The sequence below is a fragment of the Ustilaginoidea virens genome, chromosome 5, assembly GCF_000687475.1.
Source record: "Ustilaginoidea virens chromosome 5, complete sequence".
Classification (NCBI taxonomy): Eukaryota; Fungi; Ascomycota; class Sordariomycetes; order Hypocreales; family Clavicipitaceae; genus Ustilaginoidea; species Ustilaginoidea virens.
This window is the reverse complement of record NC_057320.1, coordinates 931,703-957,898: the sequence shown is the minus strand read 5'-3', so window position 1 is coordinate 957,898 and position 26,196 is coordinate 931,703. Positions and strand designations below refer to the sequence as shown.

The 26,196-nt window shown below is 58.7% G+C and overlaps 5 protein-coding genes across 5 annotated transcripts; 1 reads left to right on the top strand and 4 right to left on the bottom strand.

Annotated features, from left to right (window-relative positions):
- Positions 1-165: 165 nt before the first annotated feature.
- UV8b_06257 (uncharacterized protein) lies at positions 166-9,288 on the bottom strand (the record flags this gene model as incomplete). The annotated part of the gene is made up of 1 exon (XM_043143754.1): positions 166-9,288. The coding sequence occupies one exon, from the start codon at positions 9,286-9,288 to the stop codon at positions 166-168; it is 9,123 nt and encodes a 3,040-aa protein (XP_042999689.1).
- A 2,179-nt stretch (positions 9,289-11,467) lies between these two features.
- On the bottom strand, positions 11,468-12,411 carry UV8b_06256 (uncharacterized protein; the record flags this gene model as incomplete). The annotated part of the gene is made up of 4 exons (XM_043143753.1): positions 11,468-11,766; positions 11,883-11,999; positions 12,063-12,176; positions 12,288-12,411. The coding sequence occupies 4 exons, from the start codon at positions 12,409-12,411 to the stop codon at positions 11,468-11,470; spliced, it is 654 nt and encodes a 217-aa protein (XP_042999688.1).
- Positions 12,412-13,672: 1,261 nt separating this feature from the next.
- UV8b_06255 (uncharacterized protein) lies at positions 13,673-15,907 on the top strand (the record flags this gene model as incomplete). Its single annotated transcript, XM_043143752.1, has 7 exons — positions 13,673-13,676; positions 13,759-13,815; positions 13,928-13,972; positions 14,040-14,045; positions 14,150-14,227; positions 14,316-14,597; positions 14,685-15,907. The coding sequence occupies 7 exons, from the start codon at positions 13,673-13,675 to the stop codon at positions 15,905-15,907; spliced, it is 1,695 nt and encodes a 564-aa protein (XP_042999687.1).
- A 1,660-nt stretch (positions 15,908-17,567) lies between these two features.
- Positions 17,568-21,588, bottom strand: UV8b_06254 (uncharacterized protein; the record flags this gene model as incomplete). The annotated part of the gene is made up of 2 exons (XM_043143751.1): positions 17,568-19,507; positions 21,030-21,588. The coding sequence occupies 2 exons, from the start codon at positions 21,586-21,588 to the stop codon at positions 17,568-17,570; spliced, it is 2,499 nt and encodes an 832-aa protein (XP_042999686.1).
- A 93-nt stretch (positions 21,589-21,681) lies between these two features.
- UV8b_06253 (uncharacterized protein) lies at positions 21,682-24,897 on the bottom strand (the record flags this gene model as incomplete). The annotated part of the gene is made up of 3 exons (XM_043143750.1): positions 21,682-22,344; positions 22,430-22,805; positions 24,305-24,897. 3 exons carry the CDS (start codon positions 24,895-24,897, stop codon positions 21,682-21,684), a joined length of 1,632 nt encoding a protein of 543 aa, XP_042999685.1.
- Between the last annotated feature and the right edge of the window lie 1,299 nt (positions 24,898-26,196).

Sequence of the window (26,196 nt, the reverse complement as noted above, 5' to 3'; positions counted from 1 at the left end):
TGAAAATGACGCAAACGCCTCCGTCTGGCAAATGTACAAATGGATGGGTAGTGAGCCCAGGTGGATTGCAGAGCCAAAAAAAAAAGGGGGAAAAAGGGAAAAAGAAAGTGACAGAAAGGGAGAGAGGGAGAAAAAAAAAAAAGAGGCAATGGACGGACCGCCGCCTCAGCCAGTCTTGGTGCGTCCCTGGGTCCAGCTCAGCAGCTTGCCGCGGGCTATGGCCGCTCCGTCTTTGATGCTCTCGGTGTCCTCGGCTGCGGCCGCGTCCGGCTCGTCGCCCTGCAAGCCGCTGCTCTCGCGTTTGCGGCCCGCAAAGACGCTGAGCCTGTCCCGTAGGCCTCCGCCGCCCGTCCTCCGCCGATCGAGGCCAAGCTCGGGACCGCCGGCCCCGGCCCCGGCCCCGGCCCCGGCCCCGGCGCTGCTGCTGGCCGGCCGCCGGGCGTCCCCTTGGCCCATGCCGACGTTTCGCAGCGCGCGGCGGTTGTACATGCCGTAGCTGGCCAAGCTGCCCGCGCTCGAGCTAGGCCGCAGCGCGTCGTGGCCCGGCCCGGCCTCTTCGCTCCGGCTCTGCACCGGCGAGGGGGGCGTCGTCATGGCCAGGAAGGCGGGCGCGCCGTGGCCGTTGAGCGACGAGCCCCCGGTCCGGTACGACCGGCCGCTGGCGATGCTGCTGCTGCGGCTGCCCGCCGCCTGGGGCGCCGGGATGCTGCTGCGCGTGCTTCCGCGCGTCGACGGCGGCGGCGAGCGCGAGTAGTCGACCGGCGACGTCTCGCACAAGCTCGACGAGTCGTCGCCGCTGTCGTTGATGATGCTGCCGGCGTACATGTGCTGCGACGAGCTCGACGGCGTGATGAGGACGGAGCTGTTGGCCATCTCGCGCAGCTTGCTGCGCTGCTCGGCGTTGGGCCGGTGCTTGGAGAACTTGTTGCCGATGATGGCGCCCGTGTGCGAGATCAGGGCCTTGACCACGGCCTTCTTGAGCGCCAGCGCCAGGTCCAGGTTGGACCACGTCTTGTTCTGCCACTCAATCGTCGGGAGCCTAAACACGAAATCGTGCACGTCCTCAAAGTTGCGCTGGTCCCGGCCCTTGTAGCTTAGGCAGAGCACCACCGACGGCATCCTGATGTGCGCAAACGTCATGTAGCTGCTGGCTCGGTCAATCATTTTCGTCAGGTCGTCCGACTGCTGCTTGTTCTTGCCGCCCGCGCGGGACCTGCCGCCTCGCCACCGGGAAGACTTCTTGGAGGAGGGTTCCGCAGCGTCCTTGTCCTTGCTGTCCCTGGACGAGAAGCCGGTTGATGAGCGCGCGATTCCGCCCGGCCGCGAGGTGACGGCGCTTCGCAGCGATTCATGCGAAGCCTTCTTCAGGAACGTCTTTCCCGTGTTGCCCGAGCGGAAGAGCCTAAACGAGTGGCCGCTCTCCCCCCCAACGTTGACGCTGAGAGCCTTCTTCGTCGGGCTGCGATCGTGGCCGACGTTGGAAGTCAGGGTCGGACGCAGACGCTGTTCCAGCGATCCTGGCATGGTGGTGCTAAGCCCGGAAGGGTTGTCTTTGTCGCGGGCCGACGACCCGGGCCGGCTTGTCCAAGTATTCACAGACCCTTCTTCGTCCTCGTCCTCGTCCTCTTCTCCTTCTTCTTCTTCTTCGTCCCCGTCATCCTCCGGGCTCGACAAGCGGCGCCTAGCGGCGACCTCTCGAGAATCGTCCTTGGCCCCCTTGTCCCTGTCCATGCCCGGGAAGATGTACTCGAAAAGGCGCTTGCCGGCTTCACGTTCCAGCTGGACCTTGATGGGAACAAGATTGACCTCGAAGCGATCCATGACGGGGATGCCCGCAATGGCTTCCAACATGTGCCAGTAAACGCGAATCATGTCCAGCTCCTCGTCTGGCGAGCCGTTGCTCTTCTCCGCGTCTTGGTAGGGAGCGATAATGGCCGGATAGGTCGCATCGGGCAAGAGGTTGAGTCCCAAGACTTTGCCGACGCGAATCAGGTTCATGTGAGAGCCGTCCGAGTTGTCGGTGCGATCGTACTCGACGTCCTTGAGCTGCAGCTCCACAAGGGGCTCGGAGCTGTCCTGGATCAGGTGCCAGACAATGTCCCGAGCCGAGATGCTCCACTTCAGCAGCGCGCTCGTGTCGCTCTCGGTTTCGTACTTGCGCTGCGACGTGGTGATGGCCTTCATCATGAAGAACAGCTCATCTTCGCAGGCGGCCAAATCCCGTTCCAGAGCCAAGCGGTCTTCCCAGCCCTTGGTGTCGAGGTACTGCGAGTACACCTGGAAGTGGCCCTTGATCTCCTCCAGTTGCCTGATCCGCTCCTGGAGCTTCTGGACCATTCGCGGCGTGCCGCTGAGATCGCTAAAGTCGGACGCAAGTATAATCTTTTCCAGCCGCTCGCTGCGAGTCTTTTCCAAAGGCTCGCTGTACATCAGGAGATCCAAAACAATGACGTACATGGCATAGTACTGCGAACTGTTGCAGAGAGCTCGTGCTTGAGGAAACTCGACCCACAAGTTGTCCGACCTGCATTCAGCATTCTCGGCCGAGTCAGCATTGTCGTCACCGTCGCCGTCACCGTCACCGTCACCGTCACCGTCACCGTCACCGTCACCTTCATCGTCGCCGTCGCCTCCCACCTCGTCGTTGTACTTCAGGCGCAAGTTGTTGTACTTGTCGTAACGGAGCATGGCCGACGTCTTTTGAACGACGCGCTTGAAGCCAAACGGATCGGTCTGGAAGTTGAACATGACTTCCATGGGAACCCACGGAGGCCATGAGGAACCGTTGGGAGCTCCGTACTTGCTTCCGGCGTACATGGAGACTAGGCTGGTCAGGAACCACTTTTGGTGCGTCACGAAAAACTGCGTGCTGTCCATGTTGACCAGGAAGCGACGCTGCACAAGGCCGCTGACAGTATCAGAGATTCTTTCCTTGTCCATGATCTCCAGCACCTTGAGCTCCATGCCCTTGGCCGTGACCATGACGACATGTTTCTTGTTCTTCTCGCTCTGGAGCTGTATCTGAGGAGCAATCAGCCGCACGTGGTAGCTGCTCTGGGGGCTAAACTCCTTCGAGATGCCGGCGGCCAAGTCCTCGATTGATCCGCAGGTCACGTCGCCGTTGGCGTCGAAGCTCGTGTTGGTGAAGCGGTTCCCGTCTCCGAGGATGCTCTTAATACGGTCCTCTAGGTCCGTCGCGCTGTCCTTTCCTCGCACGCTGGGGTTGGGCGACGAAGCGCTACCGGTGGCGGCCGTGGAGGACGATGCGTTGTTGCCCTTGGCGGCCTTTTTGCTGCTTTTCGCTTTGGCCTGCTCCTCAACAATGTCCATGATGAACTTGACAGCCGGTCTGGAGAGATAGTAGACAAACCCGCGCCTTTGGCTGTTTTGATGGATGTACCGGAGAACAATGTTTCGGAGCAGGTTGTTCCATTTGAGCTGCAGGTTGTGAATGACGAACCGGTTTTTGAACTCGCTTTCAAATTCCGAGGTTGGAGGCATCTCGACGTGCTCGTCAGAACTGGATAAAGAGGGCTCCGATGGTCTCCTGCCCTGACTGCTCGTGGTTCGCGACGATTTGCTCTGCATCTGGTCCAGCATGGTCTTCAGAAACAACTCCTTGTCCTTGAGGACGTTGGTGTGCTTCTTCAGCGCGTCAAGGTTTTCCACTGCTTCGGGATCCTTCGAGTTGGTCTGGATGACTTTTAGCTCTGCTTCACCAACGCTCCGCGAGTGCGTCTCCATTTGCGACGCCAGCTGATCCAGCCGTTCTTGGATGAGTCGGCTCTGAACCCGCTTGGGGTCGTCGTCTCCCATGGTGCAAAAGTGCGTCGGTTCGTTGCCAAACGGGCTGGTTCTCGTCGGATCGCCTGCGATCACGCCCCCAATGTCGGTTTGCCGAAAGTACGTCAGGCGAGGCGCAAAGGCCAGGGGCAGTATCTTAGTGTCCGGGTGCGGCTCCGTCGGCAGGATCCAGTCAAGCTCAACAAAGTCATCCATGTCGATCCAGCTAAAATCGTCGTCGGGGATGGTGAAGCGCGAGAGGTCCGGCTTGTCATCTTGCTCGGTGATGAGCGAGGTTATGGACCCCTTCTTGATTGCTTCGGTCGTGGTGCCCTTTAGGCTGGCCGAAACAGCCCGCACGTCGGCATTGGCGAGATCGAGTTGGCAGGCATGGATCTTGATGCCAGAAGTCCGGCTCTGCGTGGTCTTTCCCTTGGCAAGGGTGTTGAACTCCTCACGTCGCTGGTGCAGGTCCAGCATGAAGCTGTCAAAGCGCACCTTCAGGCCGGTGGCGGAAACTGCATTCTCGGCATAGTCCTCGGCATCCTTGTGTTTGTAGATGTGGCTGAGGAACAAGGGAGCGAGGAGCAAGCTGTACTTGACTGTGGCGAGGTGCCTGCCAAACTTCTTGCTGTTCTTCTCGCGTCCTGGCCACAGGTTGCCTTGTCGAATGGGAAGCGACGTCGGCTGGCCGAAGAGGCCCCACCACTGGAAGAAATGGGTGAAGAATCGGGGCGTCAGGTGGACCGTGTTGTAGCTTCTCGAGGGCTCCGGACTTTCCGACATCCAGTCGCGATCCACCGGGGCACGGACCGCAATGGAGAGATGGATATGCCGGCTTCTGAAACCTCTCATGGCGTCGTAGGGCAGGCCGTCCTCGGTAGGTTTGGCGTAGATGGGGTTCTTGAGCACGACGTCGTAGTGAGGCTTGAAGGAGAAGCTCCTCTCTCCATTCTCAATGGCGCGTTCAAAGGACAGCCCTGCCATCCACTGGACTTTTCCTGACAGTTTCATAACCACCTTCTTGAAGTGGGCGCCGTTTTTCAAGGAGCCCTCCGCCGAGTGACCGTCATTGAGCTCGCGGCGGCGAGCAGACATGCGGACCTCGTGGCTGTAGTCAGGAATGGCAAGAACGTACTCGCCACTGTCCACGGTCATGAATCGCTTGGGGTCGTCCTCGGCGTTGATGTCCCATCTGACGTCGTTGCGCCAGCACATGAGAAATCCGGCACCGTTGCCCGTCACCTGGTACGGATCGCGGGTGCCTTTGAGCGCCAAAAGCATATCACCGTCTCCCTTCCAGGCTATGTGAACACGGGAGTGGGTGTTGAGACGCAGCTTGTCCCAGAAGCCGACACGGTCAGATGGATCCACCTGCGGTTTCGTGAACGACTCGACGACCATCATCATATCTTGAACGGCCGGCTGATAGCAGGGACCCCAGGTGATGCGTGTCGGCAGGGCCGTGTTGATGTCCATCCAGACTTCTGAAAACGACTTGACCGGACCAATGGTGCGCCGCACTTCGATCGCAAAGCCGCCCTCGTTTGACGACGTGGGGTCGCTGTTGCGAGGCGGCACAACGCTGACGCGAACTTTTCGAGTCGACTCGTGGCCCCTAAACTCCTCGGCAAGGACAAAGTTTGCCCTCAAGGAAACAGCTTGTATCCTGGAGGACTGTCCCGTTTTGAGCCTCGGTATGTGCAGCAGAGGCAAGGGGTAGTCTCGCAGAGTCATGCGGGCTTCTCCCATCTGAATGGCGACGTGCACGGGAACGAGAAGGCCGTATTGCGTATCCCTTGGCATACCTTTGCCCACCTTGTGTATAAAGTCGGGCAGATCCTTCATGGCAAAGGTTGGCTTGTCGATCATGACCTGCAGGTCCGATATCATGGCCGACATGAGAGCGGGCCGTTGAGGCACTTCCAGAATGTTTTCAGTCTCCTCAACATCGTCTGGTAGGTGATTCGAGCCCCAGAACATGTGCCGCGATTCCCACATGGTGGTTCGCGACGTCTTATACGCTCGATCAACCCGTTTCTTCCACGACTGCGCGTTGAACTTATCCAGGGCGGCCCGAGCCTCGGTTTCGGTGACTCTGGCGTGCCCATGTATGCCGACATGCTCTCGCTCTGGGTCATATCTCGGCATTGTGCCGCCCTGAATCTTATGCCCAGAGTCATCAGCCTTGTATGCGTCGGCGCTCCTGCTCCGGAACCACCGTGACGGCTGGTTCTCTCCGCGGCCCCTGGGGAGTGATGATCTGGCTCGAACCGTGCCCCCGCCTCTTCGCGACTCCTCGTCGCGAACCTTTTTTGCCTTGATACGGAAGGCTTCCTCGCGGGCAAGCCGTTGCGCCTGCTCCTCCCGACCTGAACGGTAAATTATGCCGAGTTTCCATTCAAACGCGCCGTCTTCCAGCTCGAACAAAAAGTTGCGAGAGCGGACAGAGATCTTTGGAACATGCTTGGGTCCCTCTGGTTTCTTCTCTAGGATATACTCGTTTGTGCCGGTTTTGAATCGGTGATGCAACTGCTGCACCGACTTGATCACGTTGATAAAGTTGTCGGTTATCCTCGCCACGATGACCTCGTGTGGAACAGCAATGCGCATCGCCTCGGTAGCCACATCAATCATCTTTTCTGTCACGTACCCACCTTGAGGGGATTTATGTTTCGCCTCTCGCAGGTCGACGCGGCCGTTCTTGATTCCAACCATCCTGGACCAGATATTGCGCATTCGGGGCGTTTCAACGTAGAGCCGAATGACCTTGGAAGCAAAGTACGGATTGGACCATCGGAGACGTCCAGTCTCCAACCCGTAAACTCGCAGCATCATCAGAGGCTCATGAGGCATTTCTGCTTTGATCTGCACCAGTGAGGCCTTGACATCAACGGTGATCAGCTCGGAGGGCATTGTAGAGCTGCCATCCGTATCAGGGAGCCCAGGGCTGTCCGGAAGGCGGAGATGGTCCTTGTCGTAGGATCCTTGCTGCCGAGGGCGCGGGACGACGTCTCGATTCGTGCGCACGAAAGCCTTCCGCAAAGTGAGGACGGCAACCCCTACTGCGTAGTGCCGGTATAGTGAGTACTGAAGCATGATGGTCTTGATGGTTGACTGGATATGAAACATTGGTCCGTGGCTGTCGCTCGACGCTGAAACGGCCAGTTCAAGGCGTGGGATGCTGACGAACGGCTCAACTTCGACGTGGTCTGCAGCATCCACAATATGCGCTTCGATCCCTTTTGCGTGCAGCGCGAGTCGACGTCCGTCCCCGCTGATCTGTGGCTTCCTCTTGAATCGTGGGGAGGCGGGGGGCGGTGTCAGGTCCGAGTCGGACTGTGTGATGGACCTGCTGTGAGTTCGCCGCCTGCCTTGCCGTCTCTGCAAGCCGTCCAGACGATGAGCCTGATACTCTGCTGCGAAAGAGTCTAGATGCACGCATACTCCTCTGGTGTCGCCTGAGATATCTTCATCTATGCCGGCGACCTCCATGTTAAAATCCGTGGCTTCAAGCTGATACCTAACGAGCCATTCGGGCATGGATCGCAAGAAGTTGGTGCTTCTGGCAGTCTTGGACCTGCCTCGCTTCTCTGGTTCCACGTCTATCCTGAGTTGTCGGACAATCTGGCGGAGCCCGTCCGTGATTTCCGGTCGCACCATGCTGACTCCAAAGGATTGAATATTGCCGGTCAGTTCGACATTGACGTCTGGCCTAGCGGCCAGATGTGCCTTCAGATCACAAGACTCCGTGGTGATGAGGTTGAACCGTTCCCCAGCGCAGGTTTGATAGTAAAGGTGATGCGACTGAAGCCTCATGGCGCCGTCCAAAAAGTAGTGGGTGTCCTCCACGGAGGAGTGAGAAGACTCCACGTCTAACGATATGGACGAAATTGATGAGATGATGAGGTCAAAGTCATCAGGATCTTCCGCATCTTGCAGCGGCTTGAGCTTCATACGAACTACTGGCTCATGCATGGAGAACTTGATGTTGGCTTTGGGGAGAAGCCGAGAAAGGACGCTGCGGTTGCCCTCGCGGGAGGCCATCGGGGGTTCGGGCTTGGGCTGCATCATAGCAATCAGGAGCGGAAGGTGCGTAGGGTCGAGGTCTATAGAAAGGGAGGTGATGACTGAGTTGGCGAACATGATGTTGGCGTTCTTTTCTCCGATGGCTCCGCCCTGAGCCAACTGGATGGTTTTCGAAGGCAGCGTCGTCCTGACGGTGGTGGTGGCCATGGGTATGTACAAAAGCCGGTCAGGGCTGCCGCGTCCATCGTCAATGCCGACCGAAATGGAGAGTGCTGCCGCAAGAGCTTCATGGGCAATGTCCTTTGACGAGAAGTACATGCGGTGAGCGGCCGACCTGGAATCTAGTCGGTGTAAATCGACACCGATTTCCTTCATGGATGCATTCAGCAGCATGGGGGATCCGTCGGGATTTACAGACGTGACCTTCTTGGTCATGCCGAGATAGCTGACAGCAAACTGAACCTCCTTGATGCCGCGGAGGATAGAAGCAACAAATTCCCCAGAGTCTGTAACGGTCTCCGTCAGGGTTTCGGCATCGGCACCATTCTCTTCGGCTTCCTCGGGTACTCTTGCGAGTACAATATCCACCGGCTCGTCGTCCGTGACCGACACCAGGGTTTCCCTTTGGCGTTGTTTATACCGCATGGCGCAGAGATGCATGTCGTCATACGGCACGTGAACCCGTCCCAGCTTTAGAGAAATGGTCGCGTCTTGAAGCCCCCGTCTCGACTCGGACAGAAATCCGTGAACGTTGACCAGACAATGGTCTAGAACTTCGAGGGAATCGTGGCCCTTGGCGGTGAACAGGACGCTGCGCAGAGAAATGATCCACTCGGCTTGCCGCTGCTGCTTTTTCCCCGAGTGGGATTTGAAGAGTCGAGCATGGTCGACCAGCTTTTGTCTTGTGTCAACTGCGACGGTGAAGTTGCCGACTTGAATGCTACCGATGCCCACCACGTTCACAGTCGAGTTGGTGGCGACGACATCGATCATCCTGAGCCATCGAATACTCGTATGGAGCTTCTTTATCCTCTCTTTAAGCTTGGACAGCTTCTCCCAGGTTTCGCTTCGGTACTGCGTGCGAGGAGTTTGACGTGGCGATGGCATCCCACGGGGCGAGACGGATTCTTGGGGCGAGGCTCTGGCTCCCGGGCCTTTATCGTCACCGTCTTCCTTGGCGGCTGAAGGCTTTTGCGCACCGAGCTCGCCCATGTCCAAGGTGACCACCAATTCGCCAAGCACAAGACTGACCCATGTTGGCTGGGCAAAAGTCGGACGGTGTATGTTGATGCCCAGTCCCCGAATCTCCACCCTGCATCCATCTCGGGGGGTATATGCTAGTCGCCGTAGAGATAGGTATCCGATTCGTTGGATGGATACACCGGTGAGGATTCGAATAACGGCAAACAAGACAAAGGACGAGAGATAGAGCAGGACAAGCACTCCGAAGAGGAAGGTCGGGCTCGGAAGGGCCATGGTGCGCGTGCGTGTCCGACGATGCTCGGCCCAGTGTTATGTCTGATAATTCGAACTGAAAATGCGGTGCTACCGTCTATCTTGTCAGCCCCTGGCACACGAGTCTTGGATTGCGATTGTCACCGACAGACAGATCTTACAAGGCCTTTCCAGGAGAGAAGTCATCTCCGGTTAAAGACATTGGCTGGCGCAAAAGCGACCCGCCATTGCAGGTAAGCTCGCAAGCAAGGCAGCGAAGAAGGAGAGGCGCAAAATAGCAGCGTTCGTACGGGTGTTTGGGTACGATGACCGGTAGAAGCAGCTACCTGCGACGCCGGCTGCTTGCGAGTGATGCTGTTTGGTGTCCGAGCTTTGCCAGGGTTGAGTTGGAGCTCCGGGACTCTGAGAGCGTTGCGCGACGAGAATCCCACGGACCGAGTTGGAGGTGCCAGGAGCGGCGTGGCGCAACAGTCGCACTCTTCCAAGGGCTCGGTTTCGGGCTCGAGCGGACAAGGCAAACGGAAAACAGGTCTGCAAGGTTTAGGAAATGTCCCAGGCCGGAATGTTATTCACACATCAGTGAGAAAAAGGGAGGTAAGAAATTCGTACTTGACCCGGTGAATAGGGCCAACACGTGCCGTGCTCAGGAGCTTGCTTATCGTGAGTCTGGGACGGTACCGAGTACCCCTATTAGCAGATGTCAGGCGCTGACTGTACTTGACGTAATCCTTTGCAACGAGCAAGTCTGGTCAACTGGTAGGTACTTGCCTGGTTGGCGGGGAGCCAGCCTGAAGTATCCCGGTACTTTGGGCAGTAAGCTTAGATTAGCATTGCCACATGTAGCTACCTCCTCCAGTCTGGTCCGTCCTATGCCAAGAATGCGGCTGGGAACGTGGGTGAGGTGTTATAAGGGCAAATGCCGCTATGAAAACGTACTCGGTACATACCTTACGTACCTATGTAGAGCAGAGCAGACTACCTCCTCAGACTACCTCCTAGACGGCAGCGTCACAGCGTCGTCCCATGGCGGGGATGCGACTCCGGATTCGACTCGGCCTACTTTGCTTTTTCTCCAATCTTCTCCCATGCCAGCAAAAGCTGCTCTGCGTCTGCGGCAAGAGGAGGCCCAGTGGTCGGGGTCGCTCATCTGGGGTGCTAACCTGCGTGATTGCCTCCAGCGCACCTCAAATTGACCCCAAATGATGAGCCCCACCAGCTACGATCCGCCAAGTTGAGCGCCACAACAATTGACCTTACCCCACACATACCTAAGGTACCTACCTCCTAGTAGGTACCTGGTAGCTGATGATGTCCTTCTCCGTGTCGCTGTGCAGCCACGTCAACCACAAGCGCCCGAGAAAGTCCGAATGCGGGAAAGGGAATAAAAAACAAAAGGAAAGAAAGAAAGGGGGAAAAAAAAAAAACAATAACAATAACAAAAGCCACGAAGCAATTGGCCCGGGGAGCCCACACGAGGAATCCATCTTTGTCTCTTTCTCGCCAATCTTTATACTTCTTCACTTGCTTGGGCTGTCGTGGATCATATCGAGTCTGGTAACAACATGGAGAAGCTGCACGCCCACCAGTGCACCTGAAGGTCCGGCGCACAGGGCAGGGCAGGGCAGGTGCCAGGGGGGGACCCCCCGCTGTACTCCGTAAAACACCAGCGCATCAAGATCGATTGATGCTGCTGGGGAAGCGGGTGAAGATTGTTGCAGCACGGCTTGCAACAGGGCTTGGCGAGCCGCGTCACGCCCGCATCATGGATTCCAGGCGTCGCTGGCACTACTCATTCACTGCAGGTAGCCATCCAATCCAGCCCCGTTTGGTCGTCTTCGGTTGCAGATTGCCGCTTCGTGACGGAAGCGGCAATCTGCAACTAGCCTTTTGGGCTGCTTGATCCAGGGGGAAAGGAGTTCCCATCTCCAGGCCAAAGGGATGCTGTCAGGCAGAGGACTTGAAGAGAACCGTCGACGCTTGTTGGGGAAATGGACGTTGCCAGTAATTTATAATCGTTTGCTGATTATTCTTCAATGTTCGTTACCCCGTCGAAAAAAATGGCTGTTCACATCATACAGACAACCAACCCTCCAGAGGGAACAGCGCAATAGCCTGGCGCCGGGACTTGCTCGTGGGACTTGCTCGTCATCACCATCTTGCTTCGCCTTCTTTTGCCACCTTTAGATACCCGACGTGCCCATCACCTCGATGCGTTGACCCTGCTGCCCTGCTCCTTGCCCTCCTCAGCAGCTCTCAACTCGGCAATGCGATCATCTATCAGGGCAATGTCTACTTCCACCCTCAAAATCTTGTCATTCATCATGTCAATATACTCATCATCCGTCAGCTTCTTCAAAGGGCTCAATCTTGAAAGCCAGCCACTGGCATTGTCCTTGCTGTTACCCGCCTGAGCTGAGGACGACCTGTCAGCGACGGCTTGTCCGCCGGCGCCTAACAGGCCGCATAGAACAATTGCTGGCAAGAGTTTTGTAGGACCACCTGTGCAGACGTATGAGCCGCGCGAGCCGCCTAGTTAGACCCGGGAAACAAGACCAAAATGAAGCGAACAAACTCGTAAAAGAAAGAGAAGAAGAAGGAGAGGCAATAATGCTTACGGACAAGGCCGGCTATCGCACCGGCTGCTGAGCCAGCGACGCCGCTTACCACGACTTTGTCTACTGGCCGCATATTGTTCTCTCCGCCATACGCTGCGATGCCAACAGACCTAGAGACTGGCAAGGACACGCCGTCAGCACCATGGGGAGACGGAGACGGGTGGACGCTGTGAAACATACACCAGTAACTGCTGCCGAGCATAAACCATTGCACACCGGAGGAAAAGCCGCTGGCGACGGGACTAGCGTCCCGAGCAATGGCTCCTCCTACTCCAGCCAAGACTCCAAATGTGCCTATTTCGAAGCTGTTAGAAAGAGACGTCTCTCTGCATCTATTGAGGCTCAGTGGCAAGCGGGAGCCGTGGAGGGCGTGGCCGTGGACGGCATGGCATAGGCATGGCATACCGGCATAGGCTCCGACTTTGAGCGGTGGTGCGACCAGCTCGACAAACAGAGGAGGCAAGAACCCAGGTCGTTGCCGGCGCACAGGACTACCGTTTGACGCGTCGGCGCCGCCTGATGCCATCATATACTCGGGGGATGAGGGACGTCGGGCGTCGAGACGCCTTGAAAGGGGACGGGTGCCCGCCCTGGTGCGAAGAGATGGATTGACTTGGGTGTCGTAGAGGCAACGTGCGTCGACGAAGCGGGCAAGGTCGATGTCCTTGAATCTAGTTCCTCCTGGCGTGACTTTGGAGCCAAGCGTACAATGTGTGCAACGTCTTTCCGTACACAATATGGATATCTTCAGCCAAGACCAACAATTCTGTAGGCGCAAAAGCTCCGAACGGGTCTGTACCACGTACATAGTACGACGCGGAGTACTCCGCACTATGCCAGTGACCTAAGGTACCTAAGGTATAGGTCGAAGTGGGTCTTTCTGGCTTGCTGCTGGCACTGCGGAGTATTTGGGTCTCTCACGGACAAGGCTAGGCAGGCACCTTTCACTGTTCAGATTTGTCTTGGTTCTCGTGGGTACTTCCGCAAGTGCAGGGTGCAAGAGCGCAAGAAAACGATTATCCGCGCAGCACAGCATCTTGGCCAGAAGTCATCTATGAATGAGCCTGGAGCGGGACTTTGCGAAACCCCGTTGCCAGAGCGCACTGTATGATGTAGCTGCGCTGTTGGTCGCTAGTTCCAGACGTCTGGTCCCTCCCGCCGGCGTTTTAATTGGCCTGTACGCCCTGTAAGGAACCAGGAAACCGGCGGAACCTGCGAGAAGTCTTTGCACCAGACGATGGTCTTTGCTCTACCTCTTTAAAAAAAAGTAAGGAAACAGAAGGAAAAAAAAGAATAAAAAAAAATAGCACATGGACCAACCAACCCATCCATTCTCAGGTGGTCCCCCCTCGGCCCACGTCAAGCCGCAGGTCCGTACCATATCGCTAGCCCTAATCGGGACTAGCGCCTCACACTCCCTGGCCCTGCGAAAATTGAGGCAGCCCTCACAGATACTCCAGCAATTTTTCCACGCTCGTGCAAATTTCGTCTCGAAAACAACCCCAGACACGGCAAGGTTCGTCGGGGTCTATCTCAACCATCGCGATCGCTTCCGTCTCCCGCCCATCCCGGCTTTCCACCTTGACTCTTTCCATTCTCTCACGCCAGAGGGAAGCGACTCTCGCCGCTCGCCTTTCGTCGTTCCTCTTCGCATCCCCCCCCCCCCCCCCCCCCCCCCGCCTCCTCGAGGAAAGAGCTGCCTGGTCCGGCTCTTGGCCTCTCAAGCTTTTTTCGTCGTTGCGCGCATCGGTCATCGACTCGGTTGCGCGTAGCCACCCAAGCCCGCAATCATGGGTATGCTGTGCACCGGGATGCAAACCGCAGAGATCCGGTAAAATGCACGATATATATGGCTGACGGCTTCATTCCTTTTCAGCTCCCAAGAAGAAGGAACAGCAGAAAATGTCCCTGGGGGACTTTCTGACTGATGGTGGTGCGTCCAACACTCCGCGGGGCTATCCTTAACCCCGCCACGAACCCTTCTCGTCTTGACCCGTTTCGTTGATGATGATATGATATGGATTTACTGAATGTCGTGTGTATAGGGTTTGGTGGAGGTTCTTGGGCTGATGAAGTGGAAGAAACTTATGGTAAGTTGCTGTTACAGCCTCGCAAGACGGCCGCCCACAACTCCATTGCTGACCCATTGCCTCACAGTTACGGGTATGAAAATCAAGTCGACCCGCACTTTTACCACATGGCAGCATTCGCGGTCAAATGAGCCTTTTTTTTTTCTTCTCTTTCCTTGTTAACCAGCACGCCAACAGGTACTCAGCCACTCCCTGCTAGCGACCGCCCTCGCTTCACCAGTGGTAACTCTGGCATGTCGTCGTGGCAAGATAGAGGTGAGTTACTCAATGTATTGCCCAGGCTGTTTGAAGCATCGCTCATCTCTTGGCTGATTTTTTTTGCCTCTCGTCACTCTTCTTTCAGGTTACTCTGTCCGTGAGAATATTCCCCAAAAGTTTCCCGAGAAGCCTCCCTTCACGGCTCACCTTGGCAATCTGTCTTACGACGCGACTACCGAGACGGTCACCGAATTCTTCGACGGCTGTGAGATTGTTAGTGTCCGCATCATCGAGGATCGCGAAATGCAGCGTCCCAAGGGTTTTGGATATGTCGAGTTTACCAATGCCGAAGCTCTTAAAAAGGCCTTGACCCTTGATGGGGAGTCCTTCCAAGGGCGAATGATCAAGATCAAGATTGCCGATCCGCGTAAGTAGATTGCAGTTTGGAAATGACGGCATGCCCTTTGGGGGTTTTTTGATATCTTGTAACACTAACGATGGTGGGGGGAATTAGCTCGTGGTGGTGATAGTCGCGGCGACTCGTCGCGTGATCTTAGCGATTGGACGCGGAAGGGTCCTCTGCCTGACTTGCCTGGCCGAAGCGGTGGTGGCCGTCCCGGTTCTGATTTCGGGAGTGAACGCGAGCGCCGCTCTCCTCGCGACCCTGCGGCCGAGAGCCGTGCCCCGCGTGAGATGACATGGGAGCGACGAGGACCTCTTGCTCCGCTGCCACCTCAGGAAGGTGGCCCTCGAGATGGTAGCCGACCTCGCCCTGGACCCGACAGCCTCGGAGAGCGGGGCGGGTCTCATCGTGGAAGTCGTCAGGAACCGGCTTCTTGGGGAGAGGGTCGACAGGAGACGGCTCGTCCTCCTCGACGGGAGCAGCCTGAGCGTGCCCCTACCGCGGCCGAGAAGGACTTTCAGTGGCGCAGCAGCATGCGGCCTGATGCTGCTGCTGTCAAGCCGGCGGCGCAGGACAATACCTCCGAGTCTCCGGCAGCTCCGGCGGCGGCATCTCCCCCCCCGACAGCTCCCGCTGCCCCCGCCAGCCGCCCCCGTCTCAATCTACAGAAGCGCACCGTGTCTGACGCCCCCGACGCCGTGGTGACCGCCAGCGGCGACGCCAAGGCCAGCCCGTTTGGAGCGGCAAGACCGATCAACACTGCCGCCCGAGAGCAGGAGATTGAGCAGAGGCGTCAACTAGCCATTCGCGAGAAAAAGGAAGCGGAGGACAAGGCCAAGGAGGAGCGCCGACTGGCCAAACAAGCGGCCGCGGACAAGGAGGAGGCGGGAGGAGCTGGCGCCGCAGCTGACAAGGAGGAGGGTGCCAAGGAGGAGGAAAGCCAGCCCGGGACGGAAACCAAGAATGGCGATGCTGGTGAGAAGCAAGACGAGGAGGCTGCTTCGTCGAGCGAACAAAAAGAGGGCCCGAGAACTCGGGAGCACAAAGAAGGCAACGATTCCAAGTCCAAGGCTGCCGAGGTGTCCAACTGGAGATCGGCTCCCAACGACCAGCGTGGTCCCCGTGGACCGGCGGGTCACGGCCGCGGTGGCCGAGGCGGCGCCCAGCGAGGAGGTGCGCGCAACGACGGCCGAGGGCCCCGTGCCAACGGAAACACGGCACAGCACAGCCCTGGGCAGGGGGGGAGCGAGGGAGAGGGTGCCGCGGTGGATGAGGAGGGGTGGACGACTGTGCCGAACAAGAAGGGACGTCCGGGACGTCCCCTGGCGTCTTAGGGAGAAGAAAAGCAATGAGATTGTACATTTCTAGTACCCAGCACCCATGCATGATCGATGCGTGTCTTTTTTTTTCACATTTCTTCTCTTCTTCATCTGCTTCTTCTGCTTTTACTTCTTCTTCTTCTTCTTTTCCTTGCTGTCTACTAATTTTTTCCCCTGTTCTCTTCTGCTATACATTTGGTTCCATCTTTGTGTGTTTTTTTTAATCTTTAACGACTATAGATGCCGTCGCGAGATAGGCCCATGGATTCCGGTCCTTGCTTCGTGTGCCCTTGCGAGCCTGCCTCTCTCGTGGCTTACCCACGCAGGCGACGAATGGATGCCGTTGCCGCCGAGACGTCTGCCAGAAAGAGGCGTCGAGCGTCATGGATGCTTGCGAAATTGGTGGATGTAAGCACCACCGCGTGCTTGACGACACGCCTAGCCTGCACACTGTAACGCGCACTGTGAGCGACGCCACCCGCCGCGCGCGCCTGGCCCACAGCGAAGCCGCGAGCACAGTGCGCATGCCGCCCTCGTCTCGTCCCCCATCACCAACCACCACCTTGGCTTTCCGTCCTGCATCACCAATCAACATTCCCGTCACCACCTACCATCACCATCATCATCATCACCATCACCACCATCCTCATCACCACCACCACCATCACCCATCATCACCCATGGACACCCGCACGCAGCAGCACCTCGCCGTCATCCCCCTCCGAGAGCCCCTCCGCGACGCCGCCCCCCAGGCCCTCCTGCTCCGCCGCTCCGCCACATCCGCCTGGGAACCCCCCGGCGGGCCCGTGTCCCCCAACGACGCCTCCACGCCAGCCTGCGCGGCGCGCCACCTCGCCCGCCTGACCGGCCTACGCGTCAGCAGCGTCGTCCACAGCGTCAGCAGCCCCGGGGAGGAGGCGGCACCCCCGGCCGCCGTGGCAGTCGTCGTCGCCGTCGCGGAGGAGGAGGAGGAGGAGGAGGGGCACGACGCCCCGGTGCGGGTGCGGCTGCGGCCGGAGGAGCACGACCGGTGGGCCTGGCTGACGGAGGAGCAGGTGCGCGCGGGGAGGGGCGCCGACGGCCAGCCGGTCGAGCTTGCGGGCCGGGCGCGGGGGCTCGTGCTGCAGGCGTTTGCGGCGAGGGGCGAGCGCGCGCGGCGGCTGATGGCGAGGGCGGGGTGCAAGGCCATCAGGGGGGTGGAAGGGGGTTGATGGGGCCGAGAGGTCCATGGAGGAATCTCGCGGATGGACTGCTAACTATGGCATTGGACGGAGTCGTCGATTCGGGGGTTGCTTGGGGAGAAACGACGCGCCCTAGAGATCATCATCTGTTTGTTGACGAGTAGTCACTACGGCCTGGGAAAGCCGGCGCCCTAGAAACCATGTTGTTGTAAAGATAGCACACGCACCAAGTACCGAGTCGTGGTCAGCCCGTCGCGGCAACTTGGCGGCAACTTGGCGGCACCGTTAAACAACAGCTCGCACATGTGGTTCTATTCGAGGCAATCCACGGCACCTCCGTCGAGGCCCCGCCGCTCTGACCATGCACACATATACACATACAGACGAAGCAATGACCCCGGCCGAGCAGACGCACGGGACAACAAGCGAGAACCCATCGAGCAACGAGCACTAAATTACCAAAAAACGCCTTGGATGATCAGCCATGCCCCCCCTCACAGCCGCTTCGCGCCCATCTCCTCGGCGCCGTAGTCGTCCCAGCCGTCGTCGCACCCCCGCGACAGCTTGCGCCCCAGCCAGATGCCCACGCCCGTCAGCAGGCTCCCCAGCAGGAACCACGTCTCGAACCAGCGGTCGACAAACTCGGGGCTCAGGGCGCCCTGCAGGACGCCGGCGACGGCGCCGCCCGCCCGCGCGGGCAGCTGGCTGCGCAGCAGGAGCGAGGCGGCGATGACGTAGGCGGCGGTGATCTGGCCGACGGCCAGGGCCAGGGCCAGGCCGGCCTGGGCGTGGCGCAGCAGGCCCGGGGTCCAGCGGGCGAAGAGGTGCAGCGTCTGCACGACGCTGTTGGCGCTGGCGAGCAGGATGACGCCGCTGAGGGCGAAGCTGATGGTGCGGGCCCAGGCCAGCTGGTCGAGCGCGGGGTCCCAGTGGCGGGCGACGAGCCCCAGGAAGCGGTTGACGGGGTCGGCGTTGGCGAAGCTGGCCGCCGATGATGACGGTGATGATGGTGATGATGATGATGATGACGACGACGACGACGACGACGACGACGAGGGCGAGCGGACGCGGCGGACCGAGGCGAGGGCCGTGGCGGCCACGCGGTACACGCAGTAGGCGGCGAAGGCGAGGGACGGCAGCAGCGTCGCGCGGCCCCGGGCGGTGGAGGCCCGGGCGGCGGCCGCGCGGTGGCTCTGCAGCAGGGCCAGGTCCGACGCCAGGCTGGCCTCGACGGTTTCCAGGCCGGCAATGTCGACGCGCAGCGCGCGCATCTCGGCCTCGTCGCCCGCCGCCCCGCCGCCGCCGCCGCCGACGCCGCGAAAGGTGCCCATCATCTTGCCGACGAGCCCGCCCGACGTCTTGGCCGCCGCCGCCGCCGCCGACGCCGACGCCGACGCCGCCTGGTGGTCCGACGACACCTTGCGCTCCAGCTGCTGGAGCTGGTGGCGCTTGGCGGCGAGCATGTCGCCGGCGGCCTCCAGCCCCGTCTGCTTCCTCGCCACGTCGGCCTCGGTGACGGGCCGCCTTCTCCGGGCCGGGCCCTCGACCAGGACCTGCCACGGCGTCGACACGGACGCGAATCCGGCCAGCAGCGCCATGAGGCAGATGCCCACCACGCCCACGCGCTCCAGGCAGTCCCGCGTCAGCGTCTCCGCGAGACGGTGGTGGCGGTGGCGGTGGCGGCTCGTCGGCCCCCGCTCATGCAGGTCCCGGTCGGCGGCGGCGGCGGCGGCGGCGGCGGCGGCCACCCCCCCAGCCTCCCCCGGCACGGTGTTGCCAATGGTCCAGAAGACAAAGAGCCAGGCGCCAAAGAGCGCAAACTGCAGGAACCAGGCGGCCTTGGGGACGGACCCCCCGGAGGTGCGGTGGAAGCTCCACCCGGCGCTGGTGAGCACGGCGCGGCACTGCAGCCAGGGGACCAGGCCGACCACGAGGAACAGCAGCGACGGGACCGTGACGCGCAGCGCCAGGTTCTTGGCCGCCGGGTCGACGACCTCGAGGATCTCGCCCAGGATGAGCAGGCCCAGCGTCACGGCCAGCGAGACGGTGGCGCCAAAGGCCCAGGCGGCGCCGCGCCGCTTCCAGCTCCCCACGACGCCGTGCTCGGATCGCGCCTGTCGCGGGATGTGGTGGTGGTGATGGTGGTTGTGGAGGTGGTGGAGGTGGCGATCCTGGCCGTCGCGGTGCTCGCGGTGGGCGCGGCGGCTGAGCCGGGGGAACACGTGCCGCACGACGACGGCGTTGACGACGACAAAGGCGGCCGCGAAGGGCAGCAGCGCAATCATGGCCTGCGAGTCGAGCTGATCGGGGGATCGGGCGGTGCGGGCGGTGCGAGCGGTGCAAGCGTCGTCGGAGCCGTCGCAGGTTGGCGACGGCCACATGGTGATGATGGCGATGATGATGATGCTGCTGCTGCTGCCTGCGAAGACCTTCTCTGCATCGGGAGAGAGAGGGCAGGGGGAGGGGGGGGGGAAGAGGTGTGATGAACCGGTGGTCGTGCGAGGAGGGCCTGGTGCGTGGCCGGCCCGGGGGAATCAATCGTCAAGTCGAGGGGCGCGGCGCAAACCTTGGAACAGGGCCTGGGTGGCGCCGAGGCGGCACATTAGGGACGACGAGGGCGACGAGGACGACGAGGGCGACGAGGACGATGCAATACTAGCAGGAGATGGCAAGGCGGCAGCGAGCGAGGGAGCGAGGGAGCGAGGGAGCGAGGGAGCGAGGGAGCGAGGGAGCGAGGGAGCATCACGACTCGAGACCAGACGAGCTTGAAGGGGTCAATGGTGAATCTGGTCGCTGGCGATGGGGGGCGCCAGGGTACTTTGTGTTCAGTGCATCATGGACTGGAAGTCAGGTACCCAAGTACGTACGTACATGTACATGTATGTATGTGTCGAGGTGGAGCAGCCCCAGCCAGCCGTCAAAACATAGCAGCGACATGACGTGCCAGCTGTTGCACCAAAAGCGGTGACGCCACATATACTGCAATACCAGCATGTGCCGCCTCTCAAGCCTCCTTGCATCAGGTAGGTACCTACCTGTAAAGGACAAAGTCGCCCTCCTGCTGGTTGCCACCGAGGTCGATTGAAGCTGCACCGCACGCATCATTGATGCTGGGAATCTTGCAACCCAGACCCCGTTGGCGCAATGCGAGGGGGCCGAGCGTAGATAGAAGCTCCCGCAGGCTGAAGCCATCTACGCGGCAGGGCAGACTTGCCGTCACAGCTGGGGCTCGATCCCACATCGTGGGCCGCGACATCGTGGGCCGCGGCATCGTGGGGTCATGCCGTGGTAGACGACGACTTGGACGCGATAATCAAAAAGCTAAAGGCCGACACCAGTTCTCCAGGGACCAGAGTAGGCTAGGCAACTCCTAGGAGACGATGGGAGTGCCTAGCACCGCGCTAAACTCGCACCACATCATGCATCCGCCCTGGGTTCGTTGAGGCATCGGCAACACCAACAGCAAGCAACGCAACTGCGCCCTTCAAATCGCTTGGATTGCAAATCTGCATCCGCTTCCTAAGACGCCCGCTCATCCCTGCAGCATTCCTGCAGCAGCAAACAGATAAAACTACCTCGTATCAAAATGGCAAACGTCAAACGTCAAACGTCTCCTCCGCTCCAGCAGCAGCAATAGAGTTTGCAGAAGCCCCTCCAGCAGCCCCGCCGTCGACTCCAGAATCGCCAGCCAGCTCTCAACCGTCGTCTCTGGCCCCCAGAGCCCCCGTCCCTCTGTCCGTCCCTCTGTCCGTCCTTTGGCCCGTCCTTTGAGCCGTCCTTTTGCCCCTCCATCTGTCCATCCTGCGTCGCGGGCTCCGCAGACCCCTCTCCTCCATTGCCTGCCTCAGTGCTGCTGCTGCTCGCCAAAGACCCACGACCGTGGTTCCCTTCGTCTGCTTCCCCGGCTCCTGCCGCTTCGTTTGCCGAGGAACCTGCCGTCTCGCCAGCAAGACTACCTTCCATTGCAGCTTGCGCTGCAAAGTCCCTGGAGATGACGCCGTGTTCCAAGAGTTCCCTCTGCTTCTCGGCAACATCTGCTTCCCGCTCCTCGTGGCGGAATTCCCTGCCTAAAAGTGCCAAAAATAATCGATTCAGACGCAGTCTGGCTTCGATAGGGTCCTCATCCCCGTCGAGAAAACAATACGGCACATCGACGCGCAGACATGTGGGCGCAGAGTACGGCCGCTCGAGGGTACCAAAAGTTTCCTCCATGGGTAGGGGTAGGGGATCTGATGTTCGCGACGCCACAGACCTTGACGTACCTGCCTCGCCCCAATCCGGCTGAGGAACCCTAACCATGTTGATGCGCAAATTCTTGAACGGCTCCAAGTCGATATGCGTCAGGTCCATGGGGGCGATTATCCCTTTCAAATCACCATCCCGTGCGCCATCTTTTTTGCCAGCTTCAGTTTCGGCAACAGTGAGAGGAGCCGCGGGCTGTGAGGCCTGTGAGGGCTGTGAGAGCTGTGAGAATTCCGAGGCGCTTTTGTCTGTCCCGTCGTCGCCGCCGCTCATTGTCCCCTCCTTCTGCCCATCCAAGCTAGTCGATCGCGCGGTGCAAGGGTGAATCGATTCGCCGCGACCGACCGTATCGAGAACCGGCGTCTTCTATGGCGCCTCTTTTGATTCATGGGCCTCATCCGATTCTTCCTCGTCATCATCCACGCCCTTCTTAAGTGCCGCGGCTTCTCCGACTTCCATCTTGTGAAGTTGTTCCAGTTTCTGTTGCTGGTTTAGAGCAAGTCTCCCGTCCATGACGTCGAATTCCTCCTCCTCCTCTTCCTCCTCGTCTTCTTCTGTATCACCCCCGGGACTTCCCGGTGACCGATGATGTTCATTCTGCTCGGGCGTGTCGATGACGGCGAGACTAGGACTGGGCGTGGGCGACTGGGGACGCAGGCTGTCTCGTAATGGTTTGATGGTGGGGTCAAAAGCCGCAGGCAGCCCCAGAACTTTGGCCACCTGATGAGCCTCCTCGTCTGGTGAGTTTTGCGTCTCGAGCTCGTACGAGCTGCTCGTCTCGCTGTCGGCTTCGTGGAGGCCATTGTTGCGTGCAAGCATGGTCAAGTACGTCTGCCGAGTCGCATCGTTGGCGCGCTTCACCTTCTTTTTGATCCGTTTCTCCGTCGGTCGAACGACGACGACCGGAATGGGCGAATACTGCAGGCAGTATTTGGAGAAGGAGTTTCGAGAATTGACCAGTCCTTGAATGCCGCCCAAGGAGCGACCTCTAGTGCCCACAATGAGCATTGCTGGCTGGTACATTTGGATCTAGAGCAAAGGCGGGGGGAGGGAGAGAAGAAGAAAATGTCAGCATGCGGTTTGCGCATCCCCATGGAAATGAATGCATGCTTACCAGTTTTTGAAACGTGGCATGCAGCTTGCCAACAGTGTACTCGAGGATGAAGCTGATAGCTCGATTGGCTCCATTCTTGGACAAAATATTGCGCATGACATTCTGCGCATCCTCCTGATATTGCTTGTCGTTGAAACGAGTGTCCTTTTCGATTACTCGGACGCAGACAATCTCGTCGCCGTCGTCTACCAGCTCATCCAGCAACCACTGGATAGCATAGTCAGAGTAGGAGTGCTCGTCGACTCCAACCATGAAGCAGCGCGATCTTCGCCCGGCATTGTAGCCTTTGTGTCGGACGTTGAGCGTGAACGAGAGAGTGTTGTTCTTGGTAGCCTCGCCACTCGGTACATTGTCGAAACCAACGTGGTACTGAAACCTGTCGTCGATTGCCTGTGTCAGCGTCGCCATTATGAGCCAGTGGTACAGGCCCAGTCAGGATATGAAAAAGAAAGGAGGGGGAAAAAAAATTATAATGATACAGCCAGGATCGAACAGTCGGGCGGAAATCAAGAGGAAACATGAAAGAGACGAGAGGCTGAGGGAGGGAACCAATGTGGGTGGATCGACAATGCAAGATTCGGCCTCTGCAAACGACGCCTCCACAGCTAGGCTGGTTCGTAGCACTACTATGGAGTCGGCGGCACAATAGGTCTTGGGTTCAGCCAAACGGCAAAGGATCCCTGCGCGCGGGCATGTGTCATACACAGGCCGACTGCCACTTCTCCTCCCCTTCGCGTCCATGGCTGGTCCAGACAACCCGCCTCCCGTCATGGCGGCGGGCAGTGGACACGGAAACGGGCTTCTGGACTCTGGACACTGGACTGGTGGGGTACAACAGTACAACAGGCCACGATGTTGGGGTGGAGGCAGTGAGTTGTTTAGGCAAAATGTGGCAGAAGAAAGGTTTTGAGGTGGGGGGACTTGGCATGCCAAGGGAAATCGAGGCCTCGGCCTTGTTGAGCACTCGAGCATTGAAGCACTGGTGGTGCAATGGTGCTCCTCATGGCGTATGCCCGGCGCGATAATGACTGAGTGAGCGGTCTTCAGTTGAGAAAAGAGACGATGGAGACGCCTCGGTTGAGTGTATATTCAGCGAGGATCACGCCAATGTCGCCGAGTTGCGTGGCTTTGCTTCAACATGCTCCGTCGCATGATCCACCGTGAGATGTCATTCGGTAGATCTAAACTACGCATTTGGGTTTGCGGGATCCGCCGTAGGTTGCTGCTTCTGAAAACATGTCCATTTGCTCAAGCGACGACCAGCGCTTTCATCCATGGCTTGGCTCCACCCAGCCGTCACCGTCGCCGAGTGACACCGACCGACATGACATGTGGACCTCGACGATGGGAGATTCGGGGCGACGGCTCAGGTTCAAATCTGATCTGATCTGCTGATGGGACGAGAAGCTCTGGAGACGTGACGAAAGAAAAATCGACCGGCACATTGTTTGGATGCAGAGGCCGGAAACAGATGCCGAACTGGTGTGCACAAGACACACGAGACCTGAGCATTAAAGTTGTGCAGGCGGCGGGGCGGGTTTGAAACGGGGGCGGGGGCTGGGGACGAAAGAAGGTGGGAGTTGGGCGGGGGGGGGGGGGGGGGGGGGGAAGGGAGGTTTGGGGGGGCGGGGCAACATGCACGACCATGTAAACCATTCGAGGAAAAATTGCACCACCTCGGGCAGCCCAGCGTTGGGTTTCAGAACCACGGTGGCACCATGTTGCATCGCAGTTTCTCTGCTTGAATCTTGAATGGTGCCATGGATGCAAGCGAGAGGTTCAAGACGCACCGACGGCTAGGCGTGCCGAGGGACCAACGGCCGAGACGCGACCAAAAAAACATGACCAAAACATGAAGGAAATGCAACATCTTACCTCTGGGGTGGTGGAGATGCGGCGCGAATGCGTGATCCCGAGGTCGTCTGCTTGGGCCGGCTAGGAGCCACCGAGGGATTCCTCGATCTTCGAAACGAGATGGAGGATACCGAAGACTTGCGACCAAACGAACTTTCCGACACTGCATCGACGGGTGTTGGCGTGGCGGATGAATGATCGGCCTTGGGCAGTTCCTCGGGAAAGGAAATACTAGACTTTCTCGGCTCCGTCGGCGAAGCATCGGCGCTTGGGGGACAGCCCTGTTGGTAAAACGTGATGGCGGGTGCCGAAACCGCCACGCCGGCCTTTATGTCAGCAACGGCTTCGGCTTTGGCTGACGGTGGCAGGCAACCGGTATCGAGCTTGTCTTGCTTGATGCCTTCCTTGACTGGTGGTAGCGACTGTGGCGACGACGTGGGTGACACGTCCAAAGCAGGACTGTAGGCTGGTCGCGACGAATGCATCATCAACGACAACTTTTTCAATCTCGATCTTGCTCCTTGGCTCTCAACCTGTTCCAAGTCAGAAGTGCTGGTACCAGTTCGATGCCTACCAAACACGGTTGATTTCGGGCGTCCGGCAAAAGTAAGCATTTGCGGCGAGGGAACGAGACAATTGATGAGGGGAAAAAAAAAAAAGTCGGTCGAAAGAAGTTTGTGTTTGATGGTTTGTCTGGGAAGAGTCAAGGGCAGACTGTTTGCAACGCACGCTTTGTGTCTTGCTCTTGTTCTCGGTTGAAGCTTGCTGTCGTTCTTCTACTTTTGGACCTTTTTTCCCTTTTCTCTTCCTTTGTTTTTTTTTTTTTTTTTTTTTTTTTTTTTTTTGTTTTTGTTTTTCCCTTGTCGAGTTTCCCGAGAGTAATACTGATAATGGTTCGCCCAAAACCGGAGCGCGCACTTGGCTTCGTCGGCTTAGCCTAGCTCTTTAACCTGGGTGGACCATCCAGGGGCAAAAAAGTTAAAAAGGATTGATGCTTTTCAGTCGCTGGGTTGTAATGGATAACCTGAGACAGGCGAATCTGCAGCGAGACGACTCTGAATCAGTGTTCGGCACAGATGTGCCGAAAGAGGATACACGAGAGGCACAAGCGGGAAGGTGCAGTGGGTTTCCTGCCCTTGACTTGCTCCGTCGCCCTGCCCAACGCTCAGTCGCTCCCGGTCCTGGTGTCGGTAATTGGTCCAGTCGTTTCAAGGACCAGCTGCCAACGCTCTCAACAGGTGGTTCGTCGCTTGCCCTTGCCTCGCGATGCGAGTTTGGAGGTGGCCGAATGCTTAATTTTGCGTCACTTTGCTTTGCTTTGCCTCGCTTTGCCTTGTTTTGCCTTGCTTTGCCTTGCTTTGCCTTGCCTAGCCTTGCTTTGCTTTCAAAGCTTTGCGTGTGCAACAGCCGACAGGGAAGCCAAACGAGGCACCTGGCAAACCCTGATCTGGTTCGCTTTGCCGTCTGCCCGCTTCGGTTGCGTTGGTTGGGTGGCAGTGGGATGATCCCGGATTCCAAGGCGCCAAATGACAACTGCGGTTCGGTTCACGGACGGCGCAAATCCTCGGCCGAATTGGTCAACCGCGCCGTGCGTGCAGGTGTGTACTATGCAGTCCGTCCCAGTCTGGAGTGTGACGCTGACGCAGGGGCAGTTGTTTTGTCTGCGTCGCGTAGGTATGTATGTACGCTGTACGGACTCACTCCGGAGCATGTATCCTGTCCCTTCCGACTTGCCTGGCCCCGGGATTCTCTTTGTCTCTTCCCCGTCACCAATACCGCGCGGGCGAATTGCAGCGGAGTGCAGCCAAGCAAAGTGAGATTTTCGAGAGTAGAGAGTCAAGGACTTGGCTGGCTGAGACACACGGTGACTATTCCGAACCAGGGGGGTAGGAGAGAGGGGGGGGGGGGGGGAT